Source organism: Cavia porcellus, unplaced genomic scaffold, assembly GCF_034190915.1.
Source record: "Cavia porcellus strain 051 isolate PalLab524CR breed Dunkin Hartley unplaced genomic scaffold, mCavPor4.1 scaffold_28, whole genome shotgun sequence".
In the NCBI taxonomy this organism is placed as follows: domain Eukaryota; kingdom Metazoa; phylum Chordata; class Mammalia; order Rodentia; family Caviidae; genus Cavia; species Cavia porcellus.
This window is the reverse complement of record NW_026947511.1, coordinates 51823454-51842617: the sequence shown is the minus strand read 5'-3', so window position 1 is coordinate 51842617 and position 19164 is coordinate 51823454. Positions and strand designations below refer to the sequence as shown.

The window sequence follows — 19164 nt, the reverse complement described above, 5'->3', positions numbered from 1 at the left end:
TCTGTCGGGTACTGACCGCCCTCGGGAGGCGCCCCGGGACGTCGATCCTTAACTCGTGCAAACACCCAGCGGTGTGCGTCGCCCGGATTTTACGGGGAAGAGCTGAGCTCCAGGAATCCAGTTTTGCCTTAAAGCCCTCGGGCACTTTCACTTTCTTGTCGGCCTGCTGCCTAAGCCGGTTTAACTTGCAGTTAGCTGTTAGGTCAGAGAGCACCGCGGAACCAAAATAGCCTGGCTTCTGGCGTCTAGGGCTCAATGAAAGAAAACTCAGCTCTCTGCGCCCGGCATCCTCGAGATGCCTTTCGGGAGTTGTAGTTAGACGCACCGCAGCCTGCTCCAAGGCTGGCTCCAAGAGGACTACAATTCCCAGTATGCCTCGCGGCGGGCGGGTGCAGCACAGCCGCGCATCCTCCCCTCTTTGGACTTCTTCCCTTCTCTCTGGTAAATTCTCCACTCGGGTCTCTTATTTGTGAAATACTTCATCGCTTTCCCATTTTTTTTTGTCGTATTTTTCACCATCTTTTATCTCCGGAGCCAGAGAGACACATTGGCTCCTACTGGACAGCTCGAGATCTGGGGTGCGCGATGGGTATCGACACCGAGTGGTGGGGAAACCCAGGAGGGCATGAGAGAGCGGGCGCTGGGCGAGGGGCAGAACGGGAGGAGAAGGCGGGCGGGCGGCGTGGGCCTCCGCGAGAGGATAGGGGAAGGAGGCTTGGCCGACGCGGCAGAGGCGTTTGGATCGGGAGGCATGGAGGGCAGAGGTAGGCTAGGAGGGAGAAGCTTGGAAGGAGCGGGCACTTGTAACCTGACCTTACCAGGAGGGGTGGGCGCAGGACTGGCTCGAGCAAGAGATGAGATCTTGGGACGGTCCTTGAAATACGAAATGACCTACAAATACATAATTCTGTCGCTTGGAAATCAAGAAAAAGCTGGAGTGGAGAGGGGAATTGAAATGAGGAAGTGGGAAGGGAGGGGAAGTTGGTGAGATTTGTGAGAAAGGAGAGGGGATGACTGGCTTGGCAGAGGAAATCCCGGAAAAGACAGGATTATTGTGGGGCTGATGGATGTGGGACAGACGGAGAAAGATTGGGGTTCCACTGCACAGATCTAACAGCAGCATCTCTCAGGTGATGGAGAGCACCCCTACAAGGGGTGGACTGAACCGAGTGCACCTGCAGTGCCGGAATCTGCAGGAATTCCTAGGGGGCCTGAGCCCTGGGGTCCTGGACCGGTTATATGGGCACCCCGCCACGTGTCTGGCTGTCTTCAGGTGAGGGGCATCTTTCCCAGCAGAGACTGGTGGGGAGTGTAAATTAGGGGCCTGTGTACCACTTCACTTATCACGGGTGGAAGCTTTGCAGCCTGGTCGGATCTTGTGGGGGGCAGCAGGAACGGGAAAGATGAGATGAGATGTAAGAGGTAGCTGAGGGTGGAGGTGCAGGTGTGGAGTAGCTGCTGATATTAATATTTGGCCTCTACCACCTGCAGGGAGCTCCCATCTCTGGCTAAGAATTGGGTGATGCGGATGCTATTTCTAGAGCAGCCTTTGCCTCAAGCTGCTGTAGCCCTGTGGGTGAAAAAGGAATTCAGCAAGTGAGTCCCTACTGATCCACATTTTCAACTGCTGGGTGTCCTAAAATGCTATTCCTTGGAATGCTTCAAGGAAATTTGTGTGTGTGTGTGGGGGGGGGGATTTCTTTTTTCCCCTGGTGGGTGGTGCTGGGGATGGAACACAAACACATGCTCTACCACTCAGCTACACCCAGCTCCTCCAGGAAATATTAATGGGTATGCCACAAAATTTAATTAAATATATTTGAGAAAGAATGTGAACTAAAAATGTTTAGGAAATGTACGTTTTCCTTCTTGGAGAGTTGCGATGTCTTATCCATAGCAAGGGTGACGCTAGGCGTTGCGGTAAAGGCATTTAAGAAGACACATTCTGACCCTGTGGGAGTGTTCCTAAGATTACCAGTTCAGAAAAGGCAGAAACAGTGGCCTCTGGGCTTGCTCGTTTTTGCCGCTCATCTCTTTGCTGCTGTTCTAGGGCTCAGGAGGAAAGTACAGGACTGCTGAGTGGGCTCCGGATCTGGCACACTCAATTGCTCCCTGGTGGTCTCCAGGGCCTCATCCTCAACCCCATTTTCCGCCAGAACCTCCGCATTGCTCTCCTGGGTGGGTATGTTGCTTCCTCTCTTCCTAAGCTCAGCTGGGGAACTGCTAAATAAACTGGAGTGGGAGCTCCTGAGGGGCTTCCCCAGAACCTTGGTCCCCACTTTGGAAGTACTGTCAGGAATAAGTAGGACCAGATGTGGCTTCAGGATGCAGTGTTTACTTACAGGGTGAGGGTGGGAAGGGCTGAGGAGTGGTGGGGAACAGACATACTTATCCAGGACCTGTCCTGGCCATAGGGGGAAGGCCTGGTCTGATGACACAAGTCAGTTGGGACCAGACAAGCATGCCCGAGATGTTCCCTCGCTTGACAAGTACGCTGAAGAGCGGTGGGAGGTGAGGATGTGGCCTATTTGTGTATCGGTTACACTGTTCCCCTGTGGTCCTTGGAAGCCTCCGTCTCTCTAAACTCTTCTGTTCTTAGGTGGTCTTGCACTTTATGGTGGGCTCCCCCAGTGCAGCTGTCAGTCAGGACTTGGCCCAGCTCCTCAGCCAGGCTGGACTCATGAGGAGGTGAGGAAGCCTGAGCCGCAGCAGCTCCCTGCTTCCCCACCCCTTGGATGTGGGGCTGGGGTATGGCTTAGCGGCAAAGTCTTCATCTAGCATGCACAACAGACTAGGTGTTTGGCGGCAATTTATGATGGGAGGGAATTGAAAAGGGAGCCAGAAATACTAGAAGAAGCATGAGAAGATAAGTAGGAATGGTGGACTTTCTCTGCTTATCTCCACTGTCATCCTCTGTCTCTAGTACTGAACCAGGGGAGCCCCCCTGCATTACCTCCGCTGGCTTCCAGTTCTTGTTGCTGGATACATCTGCCCAGCTCTGGTACTTTATGCTGCAGTACCTACAGACGGCCCAGGTGAGGCACCAGGCCCCTCGCAGGTGCATGCACCCTGCTCGGTTGCCTGCGTCTCCTGTAACCTCCTGTCTCTTCCTCGGTCTCCCTCTCCCCAGAGCCGTGGCATGGACTTGGTAGAGATCCTCTCCTTCCTCTTCCAGCTCAGCTTTTCCACGTTGGGCAAGGTGAGCAGGAGCTGGAGGGCAGGGGATGGGGAAGTCAAGTTGAGCAAGCCAGGAAGGGAAGGAGGGAATGGTTGTATGCGTGGGCCGGTGGGGGTGGGAGTGCTGGGTTAGACCCCAGTTGGCCTTCTCTTCCCTAGGACTACTCTGTGGAAGGTATGAGTGATTCTCTGCTGAACTTCCTGCAACATCTGCGTGAGTTTGGGCTCGTTTTCCAGAGGAAGGTATGAACACCAGGTGCCTGGCGTGGAGGGCAGTAGCGTGAAGCAGAGGCCAGGCCTGCGTACTTGAGTCCTGCAGGGGAGGACATGGAGGGTTTGGGTTCTCAGTGCTGGCAGGGATCTGCTGTCCCAGGCAGGACGATGTGGGGCACCTGAGAGAGGGTCTGTCTTTTCCGTTTCCAGAGGAAATCTCGGCGTTACTACCCCACCCGCCTGGCCATCAACCTTTCATCAGGTGTCTCTGGGGCTGGGGGCACTGTGCATCAGCCAGGCTTCATTGTTGTGGAAACCAACTACCGACTGTATGCTTACACAGGTAAGGGTGCATAGGGGCTCCCCCGGGGCAGCAGATGGGTGGGAGTGGGGAGGGAGGGAGGCAGGGGGAAGGCAGTTCGTGTTGATGTTTGCCCAGTGGCCCGGGGCACTCTTGACAGCTTTCCATGCGCCTGCAAGGTAGGGGGCTACCTTCTCATCCTGTCTTCCTGTGCCCACTCAGAGTCGGAGCTGCAGATCGCTCTCATTGCCCTCTTTTCTGAGATGCTCTATCGCTTCCCCAACATGGTGGTGGCACAGGTAACCCGGGAGAGCGTGCAGCAGGCCATCGCCAGTGGCATCACAGCCCAGCAGGTATGTCCACTTGGCAGGGGTGGGAACACAAGCACTACTTGGACTACAGGTTACAAAGTGGCCCCTTGTGGAAGGCTACACTCAGTCCGTCGTGGTTGTTGTGGTGAATCATTGGTGTATGAGCAGCAGGCACGTGAGGAAAAAGCAAAGCTTTAGGTATGGGAAGGATAGAGGAAATAGCCTGCCTCTTCAGGGAATCCACATGGAGGGTCGATATGTGCAGGAAGTGGGCACAGCTCTGTCTGTCTCTGCACTGAGGTCCCTCGCTGTGGAAAGAGTCTGGTTGCTCTGCCGCAGCTTCCTGGTGGTAAATGACAGATCCTATCTCACGGGTTCGTTGGTAGGATTCAGGGGGAGCTTAGAGGTAAAGCATTTAGCTCAGAGTATGTTAAGCACCAGTGCTCAAAAAGGGGCTGGTAGGAGGAGCAAGCGGGACCAGGACTGAACGGATGCCAGAGCTGTGGATATGAGTTTAAGCTGCGGTTCCACTGACCTCAGGGGGACAGCTCCGACGCTTTTCCTGCCTTCCCCCTGGAGGCCTCACTGTTTTCTTGTTCTCCTAGATAATCCATTTCCTGAGGACAAGGGCCCACCCAGTAATGCTCAAACAGGTATGGACAGGTGCCAGGGTGCCAGCCTCCGGTGCCCACGTCCCAGCCAGTGAGATAGTAGGAAAGAGAAAGATGCCTGCCTGCGTGGGCCTGGTTGTGTGGGGTGGTTCCCAGAGTCAGTGTAGCCACTCTTGCCTTGCAGACTCCTGTGCTGCCCCCCACCATCACTGACCAGATCCGGCTGTGGGAACTAGAACGCGACAGACTCCGCTTCACCGAGGGTGAGCGCTCCTGGGCCTGCTCCTGGGCAGGCCATTCGGGTCCTGATGAGCCAGCAGGGTTTGTGCATTCCATTTTGTTAACTCCTTGGAAGGGGACGGAAAAGCTGGTGGGACTTTTACTTAGGGTGAGGCAGGAGCACTGATAAACTGAGTGGTGCCCTTGGATTGGGCAAGGAGAGGGAGGAGTGGTGGTTTAGTCCCTTCCCGAGGTCCAGGCAGGGCGTCGAGCACCTGGGTGGAGTAGTGGGTCGCTGCAGCAGTGCCGTTCTGGGACCCGATCACAGCAGCGTCCAGGGAGCCCAAACAGACAGGCTGAGAAAATGAGATTGTCAGATCGCCTGCTTTGCTGACGGCCTGCCCTTGGCCCAACCCAGGCGTCCTGTACAACCAGTTCCTGTCGCAAGTGGACTTCGAGCTGCTGCTGGCGCACGCGCGGGAGCTGGGCGTGCTGGTGTTCGAGAACTCGGCCAAGCGGCTCATGGTGGTGACACCAGCGGGGCACAGCGATGTCAAGCGCTTCTGGAAGCGGCAGAAGCACAATTCCTGATCCAGTGGGATCGACCGGACCGGACCAAGCGGGCGGGGCCGGGTGGGGCGGCGAGCTGGCCGCGTGCGTGGCCTCACAACTCAGGTGTTTTTTATTTATACGGCAAGAATTTTTGTTTAATAAAGTTGTCAAAACAAGTTGCGCGGCCCAGGCGCCGCTCTCCTGTGTTCCACGCCGCGGCGGCCGCTGGGTGGCGACAGCGTCGCTACCGCGCATGCGCCCGCAGGCCACGCCCCCGCGCCGACGCTGGCCGCCTTCCGGGCTGCAGTGCGCGCCGGGCGCCCCGGGTTAGCAGCGGGGTCGTGGGGGCGGGCGCTGGGGCTGGCGGGGAGGCCGGGCCACGCGGGTTCAGGGCGGCCCCAGGAGGGCCCCTTGCTGCCTCTCCGTGCGTTCGTCGCGTCCCGTCCCGGTGTCGGGAACGGCGGCGCGGAGCGAAGCGCCTGGGCTCTGTGATTCAAGGGGCCCACCCCTGCCAACACCTTGCCCTTCAGCCCTCAAGGAGGAAGTGTGCAGGGTGATAGAATCAGACTCGTGCTGTCAGGAAGCAGGGAATAAGTGGGGCGGTTTGGGGTTGTGATGCCCTGCACGTCCTTGTGCTGCTAATGCGCTGTCTGTCTGGAACAGGTCTGACCCTTTCCCAAACACTCCTGATGCCTCATTTACCTCTGGCCGCTTTTCTTCGACGGCCACTTCGGGGGCCGAGGCCCTCGCGGAGCCTCCCCAGGCCTCAGCCCCTTTCTACACAGTCAGAGCCCCATGGGTCACCCGTCTCCCGGAGGAACCGAGAAGCCAAACAGAAGCGCCTGCGGGAGAAGCAGGCGGCGCTGCAGGCTGGAATAGCCCAGAAGAGCAAGGCTGGGGTGGGACAGCTCGCTTTGGGGTCTCTCAGACTGGGAGGGGGTAGAGAGCACTAGGCTGAGATCCGGGTGGCTGAGGTATCAAGGTAGCTCAAGGCTCCCCGTTTGTCCCTCTCCCGTAGTCACTCACAGAAGCCAGGAAGGCCTGGAGTCCTAAAGAGGTAGTATTGTATGAAATTCCTACGGAACCTGGTGAAAAGAAAGGTAACCGGGGAACCTGGAGGCTACATATTTTTATTGTCTATTTGGGTTGCTGGAATGCAGCCTGGAGTGAAAACCAATGTTTAGTGGAGCATTGCTTGTTTGCACAGACGTCTCCGGTCCCCTGCCTCCTGCCTACAGCCCCCGATATGTGGAAGCTGCTTGGTACCAGTGGTGGGTGCGAGAGGGCTTCTTCAAACCAGAATATCAGGTTAGTGGAGCCTGGCAGAGAGGGGTACTGCAGGGGCTCCGCAGAACTTGGAGTCAAGCCCACATTGCAGAGCCCATCTTCCTGTGGCCTCTGCGGAGGATTCTCTTGGTGGTCCACAGCCCCATGTTCCTGTTCCTTGCCCAGGATTCTTCCTTGAAGTTCTGTCTGTCTTGGAGGCACCAGAGGGTGCTGTTTCCCTATTCTCCCCGTGCCCTTCGACTTCCCTTGTTTTTTTTAGGCACAGCTGCCCCAGGCTACCAGCGAGACTTTTTCCATGTGTATACCACCTCCCAATGTCACAGGTTCCCTGCACCTCGGCCACGCACTCACCGTGGCCATCCAGGATGCCCTTGTGCGCTGGTAAGGGGCTTGGGGGCTGCTGCAGTTCTTAGCGGGCAGGTGGAAAGTATGGGCTTGGGTGAGGATAAACCTGTGAGCCCAGTGCTCATGGGCAGGTGTTTCTCTTGTAGGCACCGCATGCGTGGGGACCGAGTGCTGTGGGTCCCTGGCTCAGATCACGCTGGAATTGCTACACAAGTGGGTCTTTTCTCACATTTTCCTCTGGTTGGTTGAAAGTGTATTTTTTCCCAAAAGTGAACCGATTCACTGTTATTTGCCCCTGATCCTGCTGCAGGCTGTGGTGGAGAAACAGCTGTGGAGGGAGCGGGGTGTGAGGAGACACGAGCTGAGCCGGGAGGAGTTCCTCAGGGCTGTGTGGCAGTGGAAGGAGGCGTGAGTACATGGGCAGGGCAAGAGGCCACCAGGGACAGCTGCGGAGTCCTGGCCTCCCACTCCTTCGGCTCAGGTCTCCAAGTTTTTTTTTTTTTTTTCTTTTAGTTTTCTTTTTCTTTTTCTTTTTCTTTTTTTTTTTTTTTTTTTTTTTTTTTTTTTTTTTTTTTTTAGTAGTACACATTTGGAGCAGAGAACAGTTACTTCCTGTGTGGAGAGTTGGTGCATGTACATAACACTTTTTAATTCTTTTTAGCATCACCTTCCCCTTCTCTCTCTTTCTTGGTCCCTTCCCTTTTACAATCTATGTTTTTCTTATTAGCTTTTATTTTTCTTTTATGTATATGTTTTGTTGTTTTAGTCTCAATTGCAGTAATTTCTGCTCTGATCTTTGTTTGTTTATTTTGAGACAGGGCCTCACTATGCAGTTCAGGTTGGCCTTGAACTCATTATGTAGCCCATGCTGGCCTCAAATTCATAGTGATCCTCCTGCCTCAGCCTCCTAAGTGCTAGAGTTATAGGTGTGTACCACCATGCCTGACTGCTCTGATCTTTATAATTTCCTTCCCTGTACAAGCCCTGAATTTGGATTCTTTGGACTTTAAGGTGTGGTGCATCATTTGGTTATTTATTTGGGCTCACTGTTCTTTGGATGTTGGCATTCACAGCTGTAAATGACCTTTTTAGGACTACTTTTATGGGTTCTGGTATGTTGTACTGGCATTGTTGTTTAATTGTAGCAACTAATTTTGTCCTTGATTTCTTCTGTGACCCACTGATTAAGAATACAGTATTTAATTCCCATATGTCTGGTTTCTTTTGCTATCGATTTTTAAAAATTTCTCTGCACTGCACAAATTATCAAATGGGCATGGGATAATCTTGATTTTCTTATCCTATCTTAAGCCTGCTTTATGGTCTGGTATGCGGTCTATTTTGGAGAAAGTCCCATGTGCTGCTGAGAAGAATGTGTATATTTTATTGGGTGGAGCACTCTTAGATATCTGCTAAGTCCCTTTGTTCCAAGGTTTGGGTCAACCCTGATATTTCTTTGTTGGTTTTTTAAATCTAGTTGATCTGTTTCTGCCAGTGTGATGTTGAGGTCCCCCACTATATTTGTATTGTTTATCTCACCTTTTATGTTCTGTAATATTTGTTTCATGAAGTTGAGTGTGCCAGTGTTCAGTGACGTGTTTTAAATTGTTATCTGTTCCTGTTGGATTGTTTTTTTAACCAATATATAGTGACCTTTGCCACTTCTGATCAGTTTTGGCTTGAAGTTCACTTTGTCTGAAAAGGGGGGCCATTTCTGTTTGCTTTTGGGTTCCTGTTACATTAATTTTTAGTCTATGAATTTCTTTTTAGGTTAAATGTGTTTCTTGTGTACAGCATACTAGTACTTTTTTCTTGATCCATCCTGCCAATTGCATCTCTAATTGGGGAATTGAGACCATTCACCCTGAGAATTAGTACCGAACGGTCTTGACTTAACCCTTTGACGCGTTCTTTGCTGTTGCTGATTCCTCGCTCTCCCTTCTGCTTCCCTGCTCACCCTCCCTAGTGTATTCATTTTGTTACTCCCTTTGGACTTGTAACCTTCATGGTCTCTTTCTAGGATATTCTTGGGAATTCTTTGGTTTCTTAAGGTGCTGTTAGTCATAGAAAGACCTTGTCTCTATCAATTTTGAAAGATAATTTTGCAGGATGTCTCAGTGTGGGTTGGAAGTTGTTTTCTTTTAGAACTTGAAACACTTCACTCCAGCCTCTTCTGGCCTTTAAGATATTTCTTCAGAAGTCTGCTGTTGTTCTAAGGGTTTAATTTTCTAGCTAATTTGTCGGTTTTCTCCAGTGGCTTTTAAGGTCTGTCCTTGTGTTGGACTTCTGTGATTTTAAATGATGTGTTATGGATGGTTTCTTTTCTGATCATGGCTGTTTGGGATTTTATGTTGTCTAATTCTTTCCCTGTATTTGGAAAGTTTTCTGCTATTTCTATAAACAGGCTTTTTATGATGTGTCTTTTATGATGTGATCTTCTGATTTTTTTCACTAATTCCGGTTAATCTTAAATTAGTTTTCATTGTGTCACCTTGTAGCTGTTGGATCCAGTGTTCATGTTCTCTTATGGTTTTTAAAGTATCTCTGAGTAATTGATCACTGTAAGCATGTCAGCCTTGTCTCCTAGTTTTGCCACTCTGTCCTGACATTCCTCACTTTTGCTGTCCATACTTCGAATAGTATTTTTTTTTTTTTTTTTGTACTAGGGATTAAATTCATGACCTTGCACTTGCCGGGCAGATGCTTACACCGCTGAGCTAAATCCCTGTCCCTGAATAGAATTTTTTATCTCCTGGATTTCTGTTTCATACCTGTTCATTGACTGCTTTTTTGGTAAAAATCATTTTGTTTAGATCATCTAGCTTTTTAATGGGGTCTTCTGTAAACTTACTGATTTTTTTATATCTATTATCCATTTAGTTAATTGGAAAAATTAATCAATGGAAGATGAGACAAAGGAGATAAAATACAAAATGAGATAAAGTATACTCTTAAGGAATAAAAGAAAATTAATACAATTAGATAAAAGTGATAGTAAACAACAAACAAGAAAAAATAGGAAGTTAAGGGGGAAAGAAATATTAGAAGGAAAAGAAAAGGGAAAACCTAACCCCTCCAAAAATTAATGAAAAAGAAAAATATCCAGTTCCATAAAAGCAGTAGCTCTATATATTTGAACAAAGGTATTTTTTCCTAGGATATGCCGTCTTGAAATCCAGCCAGTCACATTTTCTCTGGCTAGCTTTTTGAGTTTGGGCTTGTGAGGTGCCTGTCCTGCCCACAGCCCCCCTGTCCACGTACTCCAGGCTGTAGCAGCTGTCCTTGCTGTGGACAGCTTGTGTCCGCACACATGTTGGTGGACAAGGAAAGCAGTCGGAGTGCAGTTCTGTGCTGTTCTCGTCGGGGCAGGGTTCAGGCAGACCCCTGCGCGTAATGCCAGCGTGTTTGGGTCCAGCCACCTCTGAAAGCCACATTGCCAGGCCTGCTTCTCACTGTGGAGAGGGTGGCCTTGTGCGGTCCTGGCCTGAGCTTGGACTTCTCAGGGCGTTTGCACCGTCTCTGTGCCCGTCTCTTGTGGCTGTCTCTCCGCTGGGCACTGCGGAAGGGTAACACTGGACACCCTGGAGTGAGGTTGTGTAGTGTTCTGTGGCTCAGGCCTGAACAGGAAGCCTTTCCTGATTCCACCCTCTCCGGCAGGACGGTATGCATGGGGTACCAGCATACCAGCTCTGGACTGCGGTAAAGAAGTCACTGTCGGGGTAAAACCCCATGCTGTCTCTGGAGTTGTGGGCTTTTCTTAGGGCCCGCCTGCCTGTTGGTTCTCCCTGGAGCTACAAGTCTCCTGGGGAGTTGTCCTCAGCCACAGTCAGGTCGGTAGGTCGGTTGGCTGACACGTGTGCCGTCCGGTGGTGAGGGGAAACAAGATGCAGAGTGGCTCAGGTTGGCAGGTGCAGGGTGCAGAATCCATGGTGAGGAGCTGGCTGGGTGTGGGATGGCTTCCATCCCTGTGTGCGTGCATGTGGGTGTGCATGCGCACGAGTGCACACACAGAGATACATATACTTAAGTGTGTAGGTACATACACATTTATTTCTGTTCTTTTCTCTCTTATTTTACCTGTCTCATTTTCCTTGCTTAGAGCTTATCACCTCACCCACCAAACCATTCCTTTCTTCCAAGTCTCGCAGAGTTACCCTCATCCTTCCAGGTCCGTTAGCACCTGCTGGCTTCTCTGTGCATCTTTCACAGAGTGTCCCCGAAGTGGTGGCCGCCCTCATGCTTCTTCTGATGTCATAGGAAGCCCCGACTGGGTCTTTCTGTCTGTCGCCAGCAGCTTCTAGAAGCTGGGCAGGGCCACACGCACTTCATTTTCCTCCAGCCTGCGGCACTGTGGGCCTCCCTGGGTCGGGACCGTGGAGGTGCCGGAGACGTGCTTGCTCACAGGAACCCTCTGGGTGCAGGAAAGGAGGTGAGATTTGTGAGCAGCTGCGTGCTCTGGGCTCCTCCCTGGACTGGGACCGAGAGTGTTTCACCATGGATGCCGTAAGTGTTCTGCGCCAGGGCCCTGGGTGATGGGCGTTACAGATCTGGCTGGGCAGAGATTGCTAGGTGTGTTGGGAAGGGGCAGTGGGAGTGATGGGGTCCTCCAGGGGCACAGTGTGGCTGAGGAGAGCTTTAGATGTGGACCTCAGGTGCTTCTAGGGCTCCTCAGAAGCCGTGACTGAAGCTTTTGTGCGGCTGTACAACTTGGGGTTGCTATACCGGAGCCGTCAGCTTGTCAACTGGTCGTGCGCTTTAAGATCAGCCATCTCGGACGTGGAGGTGAGGTGGAGGGAAGGGAGCTGGCACTGAAGCCCTGAGTAGGCTGCCCGAGGGTGAGAGCCCGGGCTCTAGAGCCAGGCTGGCTGGGTTCCCGTCCCTGCGCTGTCGCTACAGCTGCATGACTTTCCCAAGAAATGCTTAGTCTCTTTGACCTCTGCATCCTCAGCCTGTCCACCAGAATGACAGGATGCTACTGTGTGCAGGCTGGGAGGTGCAGTGAGACTCTGTCAGTGCTTGGCCTGGCACCTCGCCATGGCTTCAGCACTGAGTAAATGTTTGCGGTGATTGTGGCTGCGTACGCACTGCCAGAAGGGAACAGGAAGGCTCCTGAGCCCTCTGGACACCGAGCATTCAGGGTGTTTGGAGGGTGGTGTTGGCAGTGGTGCCCTATGCGAGTTCTGCAGAGCAGCAGCTCTGACCGTCTCCACGCCCCACAGGTGGAGAGCCGGGCCCTGTCTGGCCGCACGGAGCTCCAGCTGCCCGGCTGCTCCAGTCCTGTGCCTTTTGGGCTCCTCTTTTCTGTTGCCTTTCCAGTGGACGGAGAGCCTGGTGAGTGCAGTCCTCAGGTAGTCACTGCTCACCCCGTGCCCTGTGATTTCCAAGGCTGGCCAGTGCTGGGGCCGTGTCAGGCTCCCAAGGGGACCTTGGCAGTGTGTGCATCATGCACCCCCCCATCTGGGGATGTGGCCCTGCTCTTGAGGCTCAGTGAAATCCTGCAGCATCCCTGAGAAAGAGACAAAAATGCAAGCAGTTCTGCAGTGTGGTCTGTAGGCATCCAGGGTCCCGAGGGGAGAGGGGTGGACCTGTCCCAAAGGCCAGGGCAGCCCCCCAGTGTGCAGAGCGCACTCATGATGAGGACCCCGAGGACCCAGTCCTCGGCACTGGCAGGGCTGTTCCCTTCTCTGTGCAAGCTGCTGGGGTGCCCCCACCCTGATTTCCCGCCAGTGCAGTGCTGGCTGCTCTTGGCCCCTCCTGCCCTGATTGTCCCAGTTTCGGCCAGGTGGGGAGAAGTGAGAGCCAGGCATACGTTTGTTTTCAGATGAGGAGGTTGTGGTGGGAACCACGAGGCCGGAGACGCTCCCTGGAGATGTGGCTGTGGCGGTTCACCCTGCTGACTCCCGCTACGCAGTAATTAATGTGCAGCGCTTGCCTGGGCCCAGCTGCATCTTCCTTCTTTTTAAGTTTCTGGCTCCTGCTTTTTCTGAAACCCCCATCCAGCTCTGCAGTGGGCTTAGCTCTGTTCATGCACTCCCTGCCCAGCAGCCCTCTGTCCCTCTCTCCCATATCAGGGCCCTTGTGTGCAGGAGCTGAGCTCAGGTACTGTCCATGTGCCCTGGTTGTACGGAGACCAAATTTACCTGTGAGCCCCATGCCTGAGTGGTCTTCAGGTCTTTCACCCGAGGTCTTGCCTCCAGGGAAACGTCAGCCTACCATCCTCTTGCTCTGTACCTTCCGGCTCCCCCACACCGTGCTGGGGTCCCTGACTCCCTCTTCCCACAGCATCTGCACGGGCGGCAGCTGTGTCACCCCTTGACTGGGCAGCTTCTCCCCCTCATCACGGATGCTGCCGTTCAGCCACACGTGGGCACAGGTGAGTGGTCAGGGCCCTGGGAGGGCGAGGGGGGTGGAGAGGCTGCACACACTTAGGAAGATCGGGGCTGCTCACCCATTCGTACCTCCAGGGGCTGTGAAGGTGACACCAGCACACAGCCCTGCAGACGCCGAAATGGGGGTGCGACATGGCCTGCCCCCCATCAGTGTCATTGCTGAGGACGGGACCATGGCGTCGCCCTGCGGGGCCTGGTTGCAGGTGGGAGCAGCCTTGGGTCGCCCTCTCCCGGGCCCCCTGCCCCGCCCGCACCTTCCTGTCCTCTGAGGCCCACTGCTTCCCCTCGCTGCCTCCCCAGGGTGTCCAGCGCTTTGAGGCCCGGGAGAAGATCGTGTTGGCACTGAGGGATCGGGGCCTGTTCCGGGGCCTCCGGGAGCACCCCATGGTGCTGCCCATCTGCAGGTAGCCCCGTCTTAACTTGTTCACTGAGAGGGAGAGGCCGGCTCTGTGCTGTGCTTGGGGTACATGGCCATGGGCCTCAACTGGCTCCCTTTCAGCCGCTCTGGGGATGTGGTCGAGCACCTGCTGAAGAGCCAGTGGTTTGTCCGCTGCCGGGAGATGGGGGAGCGGGCTGCCCAGGTGAGGCCTCTGCGCTGAGAGAGATAGGCCTGGGGAGGACCAGGCACTCACATTGCTCCACTGCGGCCCTCAAGGGAGTGCTGTGGGCGGAGGTGGGTGGCTCCAAGTCCTCTCGGGGCACTTTTGAGACCCCTTGCCGCATACTGGGGGTGCAGGAGCACAGTCAGGAGAACTGGCTGCAGCCCCTATCCCTGTAGGCTGTGGCGTCGGGGGCCCTGGAGCTCCACCCTTCCTTCCACCAGAAGAGCTGGCAGCACTGGTTTGCCCACATCGGGTAAGGGCCAGGGCGCTGCCCGCGGAGTGAGGGGGTGCTGCCTGCAGAATAGGGAGTGTTTCGGGTGCTGAGCTGCACTCATGTCTCTCACCAGGGACTGGTGCGTCTCCCGGCAGTTGTGGTGGGGCCATCAGATTCCTGCCTACCTGGTCATTGGGGAGCACTCGAAGGTTGGTGGCAGGAAACTGGGAGTGTAGGCCTTGGAGAGCTGCAGGGCCCCGTCCAGCTCCTGCCTGGTGTCTCATTCACTAGCCTCGGCTGGTTGCCCACTGTGTGGCAAAGGCTCCTGGGCCCCAGGGCCTTCCCCACACTGCCGGGGGCTGGCCACTGAGACCACAGGAGAGCACAGAAACCAAGGCTGCCCTGCGACTGCTGCCGCAGCCCCTCCTCACTCCATCACCCCTCTACTCTGCAGGGCAGCGGGGAGGACTGCTGGGTGGTCGGGCGGTCGGAGGCCGAGGCCAGAGAGGCCGCAGCAGCACTCACTGGAAGGCCAGGGGCTGAACTGAGCCTCGAGAGGGGTGCGTGGGGAGCCGTCACTCAGGTGAAGGCTGTGGGGTCGGGAAGCCTAGGGGAGCGGGGTGCCCGTCTCTGGGGGGGGTGGCCAGGAGAGCGTGTCCCAATGCCGTCCTCGTCCTCAGACCCTGATGTCCTGGATACATGGTTCTCCTCGGCGCTCTTTCCCTTCTCTGCCCTGGGCTGGCCCCGAGAGGTGAGATGGTTCAGGGGTGGGGCACACAGGCTGTGGTGGTCAGCAGGCCCTCACTGCCTCCTCTCCCCCAGACCGCAGACCTCGCCCGTTTCTACCCGCTGTCACTCTTGGAAACAGGCAGCGACCTTCTGCTGTTCTGGGTAGGCCGCATGGTCATGCTGGGGAACCAGCTCACTGGCCAGCTCCCCTTCAGCAAGGTACCAGCCCTCCGGCAGCCCTCTTTTCCTGCTTACTTCCCGGAAGCCCTGGACCTCACAGAGGTGAGGTCCCAGCTCCCTCTCTGTGTTCCCAGGTGCTCTTGCATTCCATGGTTCGGGACGGGCAGGGCCGGAAGATGAGCAAGTCCCTGGGGAACGTGCTGGACCCGAGGGACATCACCCATGGGGTGGAGCTGCAGGTGAGGATGGGTGCCGCTGGGCAGGCATAGATGAGGGGTGGGCATGTAGCCCCGCTAGGCACGCCATGACCTTGGCTGGTGACTTCGTCACCCAACCCAGGAGCTGCAGGCGAAGTTGAGAGCTGGGAACCTGGACCCCACAGAGCTGGCCATTGCGACTGCAGCACAGGTGAGACTGCACCACCTGCTGGTCATCTGGCTCAGGCCTCTGATTTCCCCTGCACCCCAGGCTTCTGAGCCCACAGCTGGGTAGGCATCTGTCCCTCTATTCCCTCTCAATTACAGAAAAAGGACTTTCCTCATGGGATCCCTGAGTGTGGGACAGACGCCCTGAGGTTCACACTGTGCTCCCATGGGGTGCAGGGTAAGCCCTGAGAAGGCATGGGCTCCAGGCTTCTCCCTCCCCTCCCCTCTCCCCTTCTTCCTTTCTCTCCCCTCCTCTCTCCTCTCCTCTCCCTGCAGGGGGCGACCTGCACCTCTCTATCCCTGAGGTCTTGAGCTGCCGCCGGTTCTGCAACAAGATTTGGAATGCGCTGCGCTTCATCCTCAACGCACTAGGGGAGAACTTCGTACCCCAGCCCCCAGAGGAGGTGAGAGAGCCAGGGCAGGGCCCAGAGGCAGGCCCACGGGCAGAGCTGGCTGGGCCCTGACACCCCTCTGGCCACAGCTGTGCCCCTCTTCGCCCATGGACGCCTGGATCCTGAGCTGCCTGGCCCGGGCCACCGGCGAGTGCGAGCGGGGCTTCCTCACCCGGGAGCTCACGCTGGTCACCCACACCCTGCATCACTTCTGGCTCCACAACCTCTGTGATGTCTACCTGGTATGTGGCCGGAGGCTGGACATTTCTGTCCTGTTGCCTGGGGCTGCCACCTGCTCCGGAGTCGAGCCGGAGCTCTGCAGTTAGCGCCCCCAACTGCCCCTGTTAAGCAGACAGAGCCAGGGAGGTCCCCATCCCCTGTCCTAGGGGCTGGTGCCTTCTGTCCCCTGCCAGAGAGGGTGAGGCTCGAGGCAGAGGGCACTGCAGACGGGGTCCTCACGGGGTCAGAGTCGCCTGCTGACCATGTGGGGCCCAGGGTTTTGGGCGGCTCCTCCAGTGGGGCAGGTGTGGAGGGTGGTGGCTTTTTTGTCCCAGCAGTGCTGGTGCTGCTGGCTGACACCTGCTCACCAATTTTCCATTCTGTTGACATTTTTGTCCCTTGTGATCAGCAGAGCACTGATTCTGCCCCAAGCCGCGCATCTTCCTCATTCTCACCCCCACCGAGGCTCCCTGCGCCCAGGTCCCCATTCCTCATACTGTGGGACCCGTGTCTGGGACGGCAGGTGGCCTAGGCTGCAGGTGCTGCTGCCCTCTCCCCAGAACAGCCTGCCATGCCCCGTTGGGGATGGTTGCATCAGGGCTTTCCAGTCCTCCGTTTCCCCGCAGGAGTCCGTGAAGCCCGTGCTGTCCCGTGTGCCCCGCCCCCCAGAGCCCCCCCAGGTCCTGTTCTCTTGCGCAGACGTTGGGCTCCGCCTGCTCGCCCCACTGATGCCCTTCCTGGCTGAGGAGCTCTGGCAGAGGCTGCCCCGCAGGCCCGGGGCTCCCCCCGCCCCCAGCATCTGTGTTGCCCCCTACCCTGGTGCCTACAGCCTGGTGAGTCACAGGTGCAGGACCTGGGAGGAGGGCTTATTCCGCAGGGCCCCAGTCACTAGGCTTTGGGGCAGTGATGTGTAGCGGGCAGGAGCTGGCTCTGGCCAGACTGCTGTTCCCGGCCATATGACTGTGCCTCAGTTTCCCCCATCTTCGGGATGAGAACAATGATACCAAACATCATAGTGGCTGTGAAGGTTAGGCAAGTTTGTAACGAGGTGTCCTCAAAATCTCAGGGATTTTAATAACCTCATAAGAATAAATGATACAGAAGGCATGCAAAAATTACTTGAGAGTTTAGCAAGTTTCCTCGATACTTAGTTTTGTGAATTTGGAGTAGCGCTGAAATTCTAACTCAGCCTTAGTTCTTGGTGTCCTTTAGTCAGTCGCTGAGTAGGTGTCTCCTCGGGCCTCCCTAGCTGGCTCCCTGTGTGGCCATTTCCGGTGCTACCGAGGGCAGATCTGTTGTCCCGGGCCTGAGGCTGGACAGGCTGGGGCTGGGCCAGGAGCGCTGATGCGAATCCCAGATCCCAGCTTCAGGTTCCTCTTGGCAGGAGCACTGGCACCAGCCTGAGCTGGAGCGGCGCTTCTCCCGGGTCCAGGAGGCCGTGCAGACGCTGCGGGCTCTCCGGGACACCTACCAGCTCACCAAGGCCAGGCCTCGAGGTGAGGGGGCCTGGGAAACTGCAGGGGGAGAGACTGCTGGGGAGGGCAGGCTGGAGGAGGCTGGGCTGGTGCAGGAAGGCAGGTGAGGTGGTCCTGATGCCTAGGCCTGGTTCTCCCGCCCTCCCTTATCCCCAGCACTGCTGCAGAGCTCAGAGCCAGAGGAGCAGGGCCTCTTCCAGGCCTTCCTAGAGCCCCTGGGCACCCTGGGCCACTGTGGGACCGTGGGCCTCCTGCTCCCAGGAGCAGCGGCTCCCTCTGGTTGGGCCCAGGCCCCTGTCAGTGACAGCACTCGGGTCTACATGGAGATCCAGGTGACCAGGATGATGGGGGACTGGGGAGTGGGGTTGAGGGCAGGGGAGGCGGCCTCGGGTGGAGGCAGAACCAGCTTAGCTTTCCTGTGTTCCCAGGGCCTGGTAGACCCTGAGGCCCAGCTACCCCTGCTGGCTGCCCGAAGGCACAAGCTACAGAAGCAGCTCGATGGCCTCATAGCTCAGACTCCATCAGAAGGGGAGGCAGAGACACAGAGGCTGCAAAGGGTGAGTCCGGGAGGCCACACAGGACGGGGCGCAGCCTGGGGTATGGGCTGCGGGCTGAGCCCTGCTCCTCACCGCCCTGTGTCACCTCCGCACCAGCTCTCCTCCCTCCGCCTGGAGCTGTCGAAGCTGGAACAGGCGACCTCACACCTGCAGCAGCTGATGGATGGGTCTCCCGGCCCCGGGGGCCGCTGAACTCTGGCTCAGACCTGACTGCATGGACGGTGCTGTCTGCTGTGGGCTGCGAGAGGCCCAAAGACCTCAGGGTGTAGCCCGCCTTCCTGGTCCTGTGGGGAGGAGGCATGCAGGACTGACCGCCGTGAGGGGCCTGGAGATGGGCGTTACCTCCTGCCCGCATTCCTGTGCTCCCCTCCAGAGGTTTGGGAATGGGAGACTCAGATAAACTTAAGGTCCCACCATATGTCTGTGGTCCTCCACGCCACACTCGCCCGGTGGTGGCTTTCCTGCCTCTCCATGGTTCTGGGAGGGCCTGGTCTGAAGAGAGGAGGAGGAGAAGGGAGGAAGGCTGCCTCCTGGCTGCAGGCTCCCGTGCACAGCAGGGGCGGGGGGCGGGCGCACTCTGTCTACCCTCTTCCCAGGCCTGCGTGCCCTGGCTGTGCCCCTTTCTGCCCTGTCCCTGGAGACGCTGAGAAGGGGCTGCAGGCTACGTTAGGAATCGGGCATCTCTGAGCTACACGGGCCGCGTGGCCACTTCCCCTCGGCCCTCGTCTCATCTCAGGCTGATCTGTGTGTCTCCTGTCAGGCGGCTCTGGCTGGAACATGTTCTGTCCCCACTGGTGTGCAGAACCATGGTGCACGCGTGCCTGTCCTGCTGGGCAGTGCGGGCGTGTGACCTTCCCCTGCCAGCCTGACCTACTTCCCAGCATCGGGTGCAGTGTCTGCTCCAGTCTGTGCTGGGTCTGTGCGTTGTCTCGGAAGTGGACGTGGTGGGGGTCAGCAGGACCCTGC

At 56.2% G+C, this 19164-nt stretch overlaps 1 protein-coding gene across 11 annotated transcripts; it reads left to right on the top strand.

The window, feature by feature from the left end:
• The first annotated feature begins 397 nt into the window (after positions 1 to 397).
• Gtf2h4 (general transcription factor IIH subunit 4) lies at positions 398 to 18616 on the top strand. 11 transcript variants are annotated; one of them, XM_063239243.1, is made up of 42 exons: positions 399 to 578; positions 1131 to 1273; positions 1492 to 1596; positions 2051 to 2182; positions 2415 to 2511; positions 2600 to 2688; positions 2924 to 3035; positions 3131 to 3199; positions 3337 to 3420; positions 3601 to 3733; positions 3914 to 4044; positions 4608 to 4655; positions 4798 to 4934; positions 5251 to 5710; positions 6403 to 6484; positions 6592 to 6692; positions 6931 to 7052; positions 7163 to 7229; positions 7327 to 7424; positions 11438 to 11519; positions 11679 to 11798; positions 12236 to 12347; positions 12838 to 12926; positions 13299 to 13389; positions 13481 to 13608; positions 13706 to 13809; positions 13905 to 13986; positions 14184 to 14260; positions 14355 to 14430; positions 14676 to 14781; positions 14902 to 14972; positions 15044 to 15169; positions 15265 to 15369; positions 15470 to 15538; positions 15655 to 15733; positions 15832 to 15959; positions 16037 to 16189; positions 16793 to 16999; positions 17551 to 17662; positions 17798 to 17973; positions 18070 to 18198; positions 18295 to 18616. In XM_063239243.1, exons 2-42 carry the CDS (start codon positions 1134 to 1136, stop codon positions 18388 to 18390), a joined length of 4725 nt encoding a protein of 1574 aa, XP_063095313.1. In that variant the 5' UTR covers positions 399 to 578; positions 1131 to 1133; the 3' UTR covers positions 18391 to 18616. The 11 variants fall into 11 exon arrangements, 9 of the variants coding, with proteins under 9 accessions (XP_063095318.1, XP_063095317.1, XP_063095313.1 ...); XM_063239244.1 differs by having other exon boundaries at positions 422 to 441; XR_010044185.1 differs by lacking the exon at positions 17798 to 17973 and having other exon boundaries at positions 398 to 578.
• The last annotated feature ends 548 nt before the right edge of the window (positions 18617 to 19164 follow it).

Bases quoted from the DNA above. Each gene is read 5' to 3' on its own strand.
- Gtf2h4 (XM_063239243.1), top strand. From the start codon at position 1,134: ATGGAGAGCACCCCTACAAGGGGTGGACTGAACCGAGTGCACCTGCAG. The intron at 11,799-12,235 runs GTGAGGTGGAGG...CACGCCCCACAG, and splicing joins CAGCCATCTCGGACGTGGAG to GTGGAGAGCCGGGCCCTGTC. The intron at 14,782-14,901 runs GTGCGTGGGGAG...CCTCGTCCTCAG, and splicing joins TGAACTGAGCCTCGAGAGGG to ACCCTGATGTCCTGGATACA.